The sequence below is a fragment of the Scyliorhinus torazame genome, chromosome 12 (genome assembly GCF_047496885.1).
Source record: "Scyliorhinus torazame isolate Kashiwa2021f chromosome 12, sScyTor2.1, whole genome shotgun sequence".
NCBI lineage: Eukaryota > Metazoa > Chordata > Chondrichthyes > Carcharhiniformes > Scyliorhinidae > Scyliorhinus > Scyliorhinus torazame.
Window position 1 is genome coordinate 151,044,335 of NC_092718.1, and position 13,219 is coordinate 151,057,553.

The 13,219-nt window shown below is 48.1% G+C and overlaps 1 protein-coding gene across 1 annotated transcript in view; it reads left to right on the top strand.

Moving 5' to 3' along the window:
• Positions 1 to 3,932: 3,932 nt before the first annotated feature.
• Positions 3,933 to 13,219, top strand: part of LOC140386661 (schlafen family member 13-like) — a 32,230-nt gene continuing 22,943 nt past the window's right edge. The window contains exon 1 of the mRNA XM_072469192.1: positions 3,933 to 4,336. Within this exon, the coding sequence (XP_072325293.1) occupies positions 4,167 to 4,336 (170 nt within the window). The 5' untranslated portion in view covers positions 3,933 to 4,166. The remainder of the gene's footprint in view (positions 4,337 to 13,219) is intronic.

The following is a 13,219-nucleotide window of genomic DNA, read 5'->3' on the forward strand; positions in this document are numbered from 1 at the left end:
TTGGCACATATTTCCGGTAAATTCCACCCATGCCAAGAAATCGCATTATTTCCCTTTGTGTCGAGGGTATTGGAAACTCCCCAATAACTTTTGTTTTCACATCCCGTGGGACCATTCGGCCCTGTCCAATTGTATGGCCAAGGAAAGTGACTTGGGCTTTTCCAAATTCACTTTTGGCTAGGTTTACCACCAAACCCGTCTCCTGAAGTCGATCGAATAATTCCATCAGATGCTTCAAATGTTCTTTCCATATCTGACTAAAAATTACCAGATCATCGATGTAGACCGCACAATTCAGTAATCCTGAAACAACTTTGTTAGTTAACTGTTGAAATGTGGCTGGAGCGTTTTTCATGCCAAATGGCATAACTTCGAATTGGTATAGATGCAGGAATTTCTAGATAGGTTGGAGTACCCGAGGTTAGGGGAGGGGGCAGGGCTACATTAGAAGGAGCAATAGTGGAGCAGGAGATAAAGGATTGGGAAGATGCAGTCGGGGAAGGTGGCAGGGCCGGATGGGTTTCCGGTGGAATATTATAAAAACTTCAAGGATAGGTTGGCACCCCTGATGGTGGGGATGTTTGAAGAGGCGATAGGGAAGGGGGTGTTGCCACAAACATTGGGGCAGGCATCGATCTCCCTGTTGCTAAAAAAAGATAAGGATCCGACAGAGTGTGGGTCGTATAGGCTCATATCACTTCTGAATGTGGACGCAAAAGTACTGGCGGGTAGGTTGGAGGAGTGCCTCTCAAAAGTGATAGGTGAAGATCAGACGGGGTTCGTGAGAGGGAGGCAGCTCTTTTCAAACATTAGATGGGTATTGAACGTCTTTATGGCACTGGCAGAGGGGAAGGAAACAGGTGGTTGTGGCATTGGATGCTGAGAAGGCGTTTGACCGGGTAGAATGTGGGTACTTGTTGGCATTTCTGGAGCGGTTTGGGATTGGACCAAGATTTGTGAACTGGGTAAAGCTACTATATAAGGAGCCGAGGGTGAGTGTCTGCACAAACAACATCAGCTCGAGATACTTTTCTCTCCACCGTGGGACTAGGCAGGGATGTCCTATGTCCCCTCTGCTGTTTGCACTCGCGATCGAGCCGTTGGCCATCGCATTAAGAAGTTCGGGGGTATGGAAAGGAATAGTGCGGGTGGGGGGGAGGGATAGAGCATAGGCTGTCCTTATATGCCGATGACTTGCTGTTATACGTGTCGGAACCGAGTGTGTCGAGAGGGGGAATATTGGAGCTGCTTGGGTTTTTCTCGGGGTACAAACTAAATTTAGACAAGAGTGAGTATGTTGTGGTATCTTGGCCGGGGGTGGGGGCAGGGGTGGGGGGGACTGCCATTCCATAGGGCAGGGACTCACTTTAGGTACCTGAGGGTGCAGGTTGCCTGGGAGTGGGGGGGGGGGGGGGGGGGGGCTCCGTAGGTACAACATTTCTAGTTTGGTGGGGAGAGTGAAAGCTGATCTGGCAAGGTGGGATGGTCTCCCTCTGTCACTGGCGGGTCGGGTACAGGCGGTTAAAATGAAAGTGTTGCCGCGATTTCTGATTATTTTTCAATGCCTGCCGATTTTCCTGCCAAAGGCTTTTTTCAGAGAGATTGAGGGAAGGATTACTTTGTTCATATGGGGAGGGAAGGTGGCCTGAGTTAGAAAGGTGCTGCTACAGAGGGGAAGGCAGGCAGGGGGTTTGGGTCTTCCGAACCTGATGTATTACTACTGGGCGGTGAATGTGGAGAAGGGTAAGAGAGGTTGATTCCCAGTGGGTCAGAATGGAGGAGAGTTTGTGCAGGGGGTCAGGATTGAAAGCACTAGCAACAGCACCGCTCCCGATAGCCCCAGGGAAATACTCAGGGAGTCCGGTAATAATAGCTTCATTGAGAATCTGGAGGCAGTTTCGCCAACACTTCGGGTTGGGGGCAGGGTCAAGGGAAATGCCGATTCGGGGGAACCACAGATTTGAGCCAGGGATGTGGGATGGAAATTTTCGGAAATGGGAGGAGAAGGGGATTAAGACACTAAAAGATTTGTTTCTTAGGGGTCGGTTTGCAGGATTTAAGCAGCTGGAAGCGAAGTAGGGGCTGGAGCAGGGGGAAATGTTTAGATACATGCAGGTTCGAGATTTTGCCAGAAAGGAGACACAGGGCTTCCCGTTGGAGTCGGCCTCCACATTGCTGGAGGAGGTGCTGATGACAGGGAGACTGGAGAAGGGTGTAGTGTCAGCGGTTTATGGGGTTATTTTGGAAGAGAAGGCACCACTGGAAGGGATGAAAGCAAAGTGGGAGGAAGAGTTGGGAGAGGATATGGAGGAGGGGTTCTGGTGTGAGGTGCTCCAGAGAGTGAATGCCTCCACCTCATGTGCGAGGTTCGGGCTGATACAGCTGAAGGTGGTATACAGAGCACACCTCACGAGGGCGAGGATGAGCCGATTCTTTGAAGGAGTAGAAGATGTGTGTGAACGTTGTGAGGGGGGGGGGGGGGGGGGGGGGGGGGGGGGGGCGCTAATCACGTTCATATGTTTTGGTCCTGTGCAAAGCTAGAGGATTACTGGAAGGAGGTTTTTAGGGTAATTTCTAAAGTGGTGCACGTGAAACTGGACCCGGGCCTCCGGGACGCCATATTCGGGGTGTCGGACCAGCCTGGGTTGGAAATGGGTGCGGAGGCAAATGTTGTAGCCTTCGCCTCGTTGATCGCCCGAAGGCGGATCCTGATGGGATGGAGAGCAACCTCTCCACACTGTGCCCTGGCGTGGTACCTGTTGGAATTCTTGACTCTTGAGAAGGTTAAGTTTGAACTGAGGGGAAGGATGGAGGGGTTCTACAATTCATGGGCATTATTCATTATGCACTTGGAGAACATCGAACATTAGTAGGGGCGAGGGGGGCTGTGTGTGTTAATGGCGACTATGGGTGATTCCTGATTCCTTTTTGTCATTTGTTTATGTGAACATGCGGGCTAATGTTTGGGGTTTGGTGGGAGGATGGGATCGTTGTTATTGATATGGGGATTGACATATTTGTTACTGAATATTGTTTATTGTTGGTGGGTGTAAATTTGGGAGAAAATGTGAACGAGGAGAATAAAAAATATTTTTTAAAAAACAGCTTTTAATCAGTCAATATAAAATAAAGGCTGCAACACGGCTTTCAGCTCAAAAGTCCCAGTCGGGATTACCGAAGTGCCAGACCCAGTCCAGGCCGGCGTTTAAGGGGCGGATTTACGAGCCCCAGCTGGGTGGGCTTCCGCCCACTAGGTGGGGGGGGGAGTGGGGGCGGCTTGTATTGCATGAGTCCCACAGGGAGATCAATTGAGGTGTCTCCATGGGTCTCGTGGGGCTTATTATACATTATCACCACTGAATCTCCCACATCTACATTCTGGAGGTTACCACTGACTAGAAACTGAAATGAACTGGACATGCTATATAAATACTGTGACGACAAGAGCAGGGTAGAGGCAGGAAATATTTCACTGCTTAACTCACTTCCTGACTCTCCAAAGCCTATAAGGCACAAGTCAGGTGCATGGTGGAATACTATCCAATTATCTGGATATGTCTGACCCAACAAAACTCACAAAGGTTTACACCATCGAAGACAAAGCAGCCTGCTTGATCGGCACCCGATCCACCACCGTGAACATTCACTCTACCACCAGCACATGGTGACTGCAGTGTGTAACTTCTAAAAGATGCACTGCAGCAACTTGCCAAGCCTCCTTTGAATGCTCCTTCCAAACCCCCTTCCTACCATCTAGGACAAGGGCAGCTTGGAACCAGCACCACCAGCAAGTTCCCCTCCAAGCTACACACTATCCTGACTTGCAAATATACCTCTGTTTCCTGACTTTAACTGGGTCAAAATCCTGAAATGCCCTCCTGAACTTGCTGCACTGTGAATGTACAGTACCTACACCGTATGAATTTCCATGGTTTAAAAAGGCAGTTCATCACCACCTTGGATGGACAAGAAATATTAGCCTTTCCAGAGACACTCACATTGCAAGGATGAATTAAAATAGAAACTGGGTATAACACACCCCATACTAAAGCTGTGTTCACATTTGGGCCAGCACATTCCATTTTTGCTGTGGTTGGAAAATCTGATCCTAATTTAACTTTAATTGTTTTTAACCTTGTGAATGTTGCATTTGGAATAAAAAAAACATGGCATGTCGCCTGATCCAACTGGAAAACTCGAGTGTAATCCTGAAGCCACGCCCACTAACATTTTCTTTTCGGAAGACTCTTTCTCACAGTCTTGGACAATTGGAATCAGTGCAATCACACACCATGGAGGAGATAGGAAATCAGACTGAAAGAAGTCAACAAGCACAGTAAGTCACTCTTTTATAATAGTTTTCTCAGTGATTAGTGTAAACTTATTTTTAAATCCACATCATCTCTCCTATCTAAATATTTTTTAAATATTTGCTCCTTCCAGATCAGTTTTAGTACAATGATTTTTGAATTATTTATGTATCTTTGCATATTCGGACAACATTCTGGCAAAGCCCATGGAACAGAAACTTCCACCCTTTCCAATACAGATTTCTGATTTTTCCCTATCACTTATGATCAGGTGGTTGTATCATTCTTCTTTTAAACTTTACTAAAGTGTTGTTATAAACATTACACAGGGGAAAGATAGATCAGATCAAACTGGGACAGAACAGAGAGGTTTTCTTAAACAAAAACCTGTGACTGTCGTTGCCAGCTAATTAAATATATAAAACTATGCGCACAACGTTATAATATGGGTTTGTATTCTGAAGCATTTTTAATCTGTTTGTCATTTATTAAAAACCCAGTCATTTAGATTTACTGATCTTATGAGTCATTTCCTCATTTTTAAGTTGGCGCCTTTTTATTTTCTTGGCAGAGGCAGCAAAACAGGAAGCAGGAATTAACTAAATGACATTGCCGATCAATCTGTTTAGACTGAATTTCAGCAACAGTATATCATAAATCAATTTCCCAATCCTTGTAACCTTTTTCAAGTAAAGAGAACTGGAGCTACCTTTTAGCTCATTCAGATTGTACAGAAGGAACACGGCCTAAAATCAGAGACAGTCCAGCTGAGATTTAAACCACAAATCACAGTACTAGAAATATTATTCTAATATGTAAAACATATTGCATTCCTTTTAATTTAATGTTTAAAACTCTGACAGAAACCAGTAATATTAAAGAAATTATAACTTGTTAATTTTTCAATAAATATCTCTTGGCCAGGTTTCAGGTCTTGACGACCCGAAATGAAAAGGGGACAATGGTCAGGCTGTGTTCAAGCGGAGAAGAGAATGTAACAAATGCCTTCTACACAATCTGTAGCTTGTAAATCAGAAGAGATTAGGTGCAGACTGGTGGGGTGGGGGGGGGGGGGGGGTGCAGACTGGTTAGGGGGGTGCAGACTGGTTAGGGGGGGTGCAGACTGGTTAGGGGGGTGCAGAGTGGTGGGAGGGGGGTGCAGACCGGTGGGGGGGGGGGGGGTGCAGACTGGTGGGGGGGCGGGTGTAGACTGGTGGGGGGGGGGGGGGGTGCAGACTGGTGGGGATCCCCTTTCAGGAAAATGTGCTGCCCCCCCCCCCACCAGCTTCTTGCCCAAAGCCAAAGATTTATTCATATTAGTACGGTTTATTAGCAGTAGTAAAGTTTCTTAGCAGTAGCAAGGTTATTAACAAATAGAGGAATGGCAGTGCTGCTCCACCCTCCCGAATGCACATCTTGTGCCATGTAGAATGCCATGACTCTCCTTGTGGATAACCATTTCTGCAGGGAGTATTCAGTTGCAGCAACTTGAGCTCCCTGTTTCAGAACTCTAGCAACAGCTGGGGTCATAGTGAAATATCCATGACGTTGAGAGCTTCATGAATATAGATGTGGTCGCCTTGCAGTTTAAGGGTACGCAGGGAGAGTGAATGGGTGACCACCAGATAATCAAAAAGAAACAGACAAATAGTGCATAAGTCCCCTTAATGCATCCTACTCTCCAACCAGTATTCCATTCTGGATACTGATAAAAACAATAGCCCATCTGAGCAGTTCAGCCAGAGTCCAATCCTTGGCAGTATGGCTTTGATAGGGGAATAGACAGGCATTTCTGTGGCCGCAGACATGAATCTAGGATGATGTGTTGCTTCCCTGGTGCCAGAGTCGAGGATGTCACTGGATGGCTACAAAGCTCCCTGAGAGGGAGTTGGGATGGGGTGAAGGGGTTGGTGTACAGTCAACAGTCATGGTGCACACTTGTATGAATGACATAGGCAAAATGAAGAACTTTGTCCTGCAGTCATAATTTAGGGAGTTAGATACGAAATTAACAACAGGACCTCAATTACCATTATAAGTACCACGCGCGAGTATAAAAATAGGAGGATAATGCATGGCTGGAAAGATGGTACAGAAGGGAGGCCCTTAGATTCCTGAACATTGGGACAGGCTCTGGGTGAGATGGAACTTGTACACGCTGGGCATGTTGCACCTAAATAGAGCCGGACTTAGTTCCTTGAGTTTAGGGTGGGTTTAAACAAGGATGTGGGAACCAGAATTTAAAAAATCAGAGAGGAATAAATACCAAGGTGACATAATATGGGAGAGGCAGATAGCACTCAACTAGGGGATAGTAAATAGTAGGTGGGGTCAGAGTAAGGGAGAAGAATAAAGTCTACATCGAGGTTATTTTATATGTATGTGAATGCACAGAGTGCTGTTGCTAAGAATGGTGAATTACAGGCACAGATTACCATACGGAAGTATGTTGTTGTGGCCGTAACAGATGCCTGACTCAAAAAAGGGCAGGACTGGATGTTAAATATTCCTGGATGCAAGGTGTTCAGTCAAGATAGGAAAGGAAGAAAAGGGGGAGCGGAGGTGTGGTAAACCACTGTAATGTATAATACGTGTATTGTGGTAAATGGCCACTGTGTTGTGTGTAATGTGGTAGGCCACTGCCGATTGCTCCACCTCCCCTCGGGCCGGTATAAACGCGGCTGGTCTCTGCCTCTGATCCAGTTCGGGATCAGAGGCCAGGAGGCTTTCTGTTTAGTGTATTAAAGCCTCAGTTACGTTCACCACTCGTTGTGTGTTCATTGATGGCATATCAGGAGGCAGTATTGATAAAGGAGAGCATTGTAGTGGTGGAGAGGGAGAACAAGTCCCAGAGGAGTCAAGGGCAAATCAATTTGGCCAGAGCTAAGGAACAAAAAAGCTGCAATTACATTGCTCGATGTAGTCTATAGGCCACCAACTAGCGGAAAGGATGTGGAGGAATACGTTTACAAGGAAATTATGGAGCGGTGCATAACATTATAAAGCAGTTATAATTGGTAACTTTTATTATGCAGATATAGACAGGGATAGTGGTAGTGTATAGAGCAGAGAGGAGCAAGACTCAGTGTGTGTTCAGGACAATTTCCTACAGCAGTATGTTTCCAGTCCAGTGAGAGTCGCGCACTGCTAAATCTGGTTTTGGAAATGAGGTGGGCCAAGTAGTACATTTGAGGGGCAATGATCATTGTATCACAAGGTTTAGGTTGGCTATGGAAAAGGACAAAGAGTTATCCAGAGTAAGAATAATTGACGAGGGGAAAGCCAACTCCAGTGGGGTAAGAACAGACCTGGGTGGAATAAATTGGAATTAACATTTGGCATGGAAAATGAAAGCCAAACAATGGGTACCTTCAAGGAAGAGATAGTTTGGGTACAGTCAAAGTATATTCCCACAAAGAGGTAAGATAGGGTGCACAAATCTAGAGCTCGATGGTTGACAACAGAGACAAACATGAAGAAGAAAGGTGCTATGACAATGCCAGATGGATAATACAATGGAGAACCAGACTAAATATGAAAGGTTCAGAGGGGAAGTGAAAAAGCAAATGCAGAAGCAAAGAAGAATATGAAAAGAGACCAGCAGCTAACATAAAAGGAATCTCAAAGTCATATATCAGGGAGGCAGTAGCGTAGTGGTATTGTCGCTGGACTAGTAATCCAGCGACCCAGAGTCATGCTCTGGGGACCCGGCTTTGAATCCCACCATGGCAGATGGTGAAATTGGAATTTAATTTAAAAATCTGGAATTAAATTCTAAAGGTGACCATGAACCCATTGACCATTGTCCCATCTGGTTCACTAATATCCTTTGAGCAAGGAAATCTGTCATCCTTACCTGGTCTGGCCTACATGTGACTCCAAAGCTAGAGCAATTGATTGACTGAAAGCTAAACTCTGCCTGTAACCTCGGCCGTTCCCTCAGGAGCCCTGCCTCTGGGGTATCCGCATACCTCCTATTGATCTGTAGTATCTCTTTTACCAGTCGGTCCATCTCCGCCCTGTCAACCTTCTCCCTATGAGCCCGGATTGCGATCAGCTCCCCCCTTACCACCACCTTCAATGCTTCCCAAACCACTGCTGCCGAAGTTTCCCCTGTGTCATTGACCTGCAGGTAGTTCTGAATGCATTTCCTCAGCCGCTCGCACTCCCCTTCATCTGCCAAAAGTCCCACATCTAACCTCCAATGCGGGCGCTGATTATTATCTTTACTAACCTGCAGGTCAACTCAGTGCGGTGCATGGTCTGAGATTGTGATCGCCGAGTACCCTGTGTCCACTACCCCAGCCAGAAAGACCCTGCTCAAAATAAAGAAATCAATCTGGGAGTACACTTTATGCACGTGTGAGTAGAAGGAAAACTCCTTCACCCTCGGCTGCCCAAACCTCCATGGATCTCCCCCCGCCCCCCCCATCAGCTCCATGAACCCTCTTAGTTCCTTCGCCATTGCTGTCACCCTGTCCCTTTTTGAGCTTGACCAGTCTAAGCCCGGGTCCATAACTGTATTGAAGTCCTCTCCCATGACCAACCTGTGTGAGCCCAGGTCCGGTATCTTCCCCAGCATCCTCTTTATAAACTCCACATATACATTCACTAATACCACCTGCACCCCCTCCAGTTTCCCACTGACCATAATATACCGACCTCCCACGTCTGAGACTATTCTACCCGCCTCAAACACCACCCGCTTATTGATCAGGATCACGACCCTCTAGTCTTCGAATCTAGTCCTGAATGAAACACCTGGCTTACCCAGCCTTTCCTCAGTCTAACCTGGTCCGTTACCTTAAGGGTGCGTCTCCTGCAACATCACCACGTCCGCCTTCAATCCCCTAAGATGCGCGAACACACGTGCCCTTTTGACCGGCCCATTTGACCCTTGAACATTCCAGGTGATCAGCTAGTTGGGGGGCTCATTGACCCCCCCCCCCGCCAATCAGTTATCCCCTTTTTTAGGCTGCCACCAGCCCGTGGTCTGCCGCCTCCACCAGTCCATCCCCAGGCAGCCCCCAACCTCCTCTCTGTCCCTCAGCCCAAGTCCCTCCCTTGCCAGCAGAACATTCATCCCCCCCCCCTCCCCCCCCCCCCCCCCCCCCGCCCCAGCAAAAACACCCTGTAAGCCAATCCCCTTTCCTAAACCAAACATATGCACCCCCCCCCCCACTGCGCTTCGGAGAGCTAGCTCACCCAGCTAGCTTGATGGCCCCCATCCCCCGGCGCCAGATAGTCTCCCACCTATTGTTTCCTCCCCCCCCCCCACCCCCCCGCTCATGCAAACAAACTCCAACATCAAACAATCCCCACACAATTGCCCAACAGAAAAACACCAAGATCAAAACTAGCACACCACCCTCCCCCAACAGTACAAATGAAAACCTAAACTAACCCAGCTCTCCAGCTGGTTCCAAGCAAAACGAGAAATGTTTTACAAAAACAGAAAAACAAAAACAGAGAAAACATAAACACGAACGTTGCAGCCAAGTTCAAAAGTTCTCAGTCCTTCGTCAGCCCCTTTCTTTTTCGCAAAGTCCAACGCGTCCTCAGGTGACTCAAAGTAAAAGTGCTGATCCTCATGCATGACCCAGAGACGGGCTGGGTATAACAGTCCTAACTTCACCTTTTTCTTGAAAAGGATCGTCCTGATCTGATTGAAGCTTGCTCTCCTCTTGGCCACCTCCACGCTCAGGTCTTGGTAAACCCGCAGGATACTATTGTCCCACTTACAGCTCCGTGTCTGCTTGGCCCCACTGCAGAATACGCTCCTTATCCGAGAACCTGTGGAATCTCACCACCATTGCCCTCGGGTGATCTCCCATTCTCAGCTTCCTCGCAAGTGCTCTGTAAGCCCTATCCACCTCCAAAGGCCGGGAGAATGCCCCATCCCCCAGCAGCTTCTCAAACATGCCTGCGACATATGACCCAGCATCCGATCCTTCGGACCCCTCCAGGAGCCCGACAATTCTTAGATTCTACCAGCGGGACCTATTCTCTAGGTCCTCCACCTTCTCCAGAAGTTTCTTCTGCTGGTCCCTCAGCATTCCCACCTCCAGCTCCACCGCAGTGTGATGCTCCTCCTGCTCAGCCACCGCCTTCTCCACCTTCTGGATCGCCCGATCCTGGGCGTCCAACCTGAGCTCCAGTTGCTCAACCAACGCTTTTATCGGGTCCAAGCAGTCCCGTTTCTGCAGAGCAAAGCCCTCCTGGATGACTTGTATCAGCTGCTCCATAGACTGCTGGGTCGACAAACCAGAGGTTCGCCCCTCCGCCATGCTGTCCCCTGTTGCAACTACAGCCCAAGTCTTCTCTGTCTTCTTATTTCTGCCTTTACGAACACTTCTAGTCCTTTTCTCCATGCATTGAAGTGGGAATTTAGTAGAGAATTGCCACTGACATCCGTTCTACAATTCAAGTCCGTTAAAAGATCGGAGGAAAAGGTCCAAAAGTCCGACCAGAGCGGGAGCCACCAAATGTGCGACTTACTCCTTCATAGCCGCCACCGGAAGTCTCCCGGAGGGAATCTTTAAGACAGCAGGAGGCCTCGCTATAGAATTGCTGCGCAAATGGCATAAAGAGCCCTTATTCGCAGCTCCTGAATTTTCCCTGCCTTCTATCTCCAGGAACCCGCAGCAGGCCATTCGACCCCTTCAACCTGCTTATGCCTCCGTTCTAGATTCCTTCATGAAGGGAAACATCCTCTTCGCATCCCCCTGTCAATCTACTTCAGAATCTTATGTTTTTCAATAGGGTTCCCTCTCATTCTTCTAAAACTCCAATGAGTATAAACATAACATGCTCAACTTTTCCTTTTATACAAACCGTAAAAATGACGGTCCTCCCGAGGTTTCTGTTTGTTTTCCAATGCCTCCCTATTTTCATACCAAAGGCCTTTTTTAAGTGGGTGAATAGGGTGATCTCTGGTTTTGTGTGGGTGGGTAAAACCCTGCGAGTAAAGAAAGTGCTGCTGGCGTGAAGCCGAGGGGTGCGTGGGCTGGCGCTGCCGAACATTAGTAATTACTACTGGGCGGCAAATATAGCCATGATCAGGAAATGGGTGTTGGGGGGGGGGGGGGGTGTTCGGTGTGGGAGCAAGTAGAGGCGGCATCATGTAAGGGCACAAGTTTGGGGGCATTGGTAACGGCTCCTCTCGCCGGCCCGGTACTCCACAAGCCCGGTGGTGGTGGCGGCCCTGAGAGTCTGGGGGAAGTGGCAGAAACATGGGAGTGGAGGGAGCGTCGGTATGGGCTCCAATTTGTGGTAATCACCGGTTTGTCCCGGGGAGGCAGGATGGGGGATTTCGGAGATGACAGGGAGCAGGGATTGAGAGGCTGGGGGATATGTTTATTGATGGGAGCTTTCCATGTTTAGAAGATTTGGAGGAGGAGATTGAATTGCCGGTAGAGAATGGGTTTCGATATCTGCAGTTAAGGGATTTTGTGCGAAGGCAGGTTACGACCTTTCCACTTCTACCACCACAGGGGAGACAGGACAAGGTTGTTTCTAAAATGGGGTGGGGGAGGTGAAGGATTTGGATATCTATAAAGAACTCATGGATTGGGAGGAAACTCAGATAGGTGAGCTAAAGCGTAAATGGGAAGATGAGCTGGGAGGGGAGGTAGAGGCGGGTCTGTGGGTGGATGCTCTGAGCAGAGTCAACGCATCCTCATCATGTGCCAGGCTCAGCCTGATACAATTCAAGGTGGTTCACCGGGCATACATGACGGTTGCTTCGGATCAGCAAGTTTTTTTGGATAGAGAACAAGTGTGTGAGGTGTGCGGGAGGGCAGCAAACCATGTCCATATGTTTAGGGCATGTCCAAAGCTTAGGGGATACTGGCAGGGAATTGCGGATTTCATGTCCACAGTACTAAAAATAAGGTGGCACCAAGTCCAGAGGTGGCGATATTCGGAGTGTCGGAAGATCTGGGAGTCCAGGGGGCGAGAGAGGCTGACGTTTTGGCCTTTGCTTCCTTGGTAGCCCTGGAGACGGATCTTATTAGCGTGGAGGGACTCGGAGCCCCCGAAATCAGTTGTTTGGGTTAGTGACGTGGCTGGGTTACTCAGACTTGAGAAAATTAAGTTCGCCTGAGAGGATCAACGTTAGTGTTCATCCGGAGATGGGAGCCGTTTATCGACTTCTTCGGAGAAAACTAAACTGTGAGCAGATTCGATAAGAGTGGGGGGGGTTATGCTATTTTGTGTTTAGAGTAGGTGGGAACAAGGGGAGATGGGGGATGTGTTACGCACTGAACTATATGTACATTTGTATTTCTATTGTTAATTGTTATAAAATCATAAATGCCTCAGAACATACAGTGCAGAAGGAGGCCATTCGGCCCATCGAGTCTGCACCGACCCACTTAAGCCCTCACTTCCACCCTATCCCCGTAACCCAATAACCCCTCCTAACCTTTTTGGTCACTAAGGGCAATTTATCATGGCCAACCCACCTAACTGCACGTCGTTGGACTGTGGGAGGAAACCGGAGCACCCGGAGGAAACCCACGCAGACACGGGGAGAACGTGCAGACTCCGCACAGACAGTGACCCAACGGGGAATTGAACCTGGGACCCTGGCGCTGTGAAGCCACAGTGCTAACCACTTGTGCTACCGTGCTGCCTTAATAAAATGTTTTTTTTTTTTAATTCCTCTCATGACAAACCAGTGTTGGTAATGAAAGGTTATAGAGATTTGAATCTCAGCTCATCGCAAAAAGGAGAAGCAGGACAGGGACATAGATGGACATATTTGGTAGATAGGAACCTATATGCTTGGTGGAGGGATCAGTGACCGGGGGCATAGACTTAAGGTAAGAGGCAGGATATTTAGAGGGGATTTGAGGAAAATCTTTTTCACCCAGAGGGTGGTGGGAATCTGGAACTCACTGCCTGAA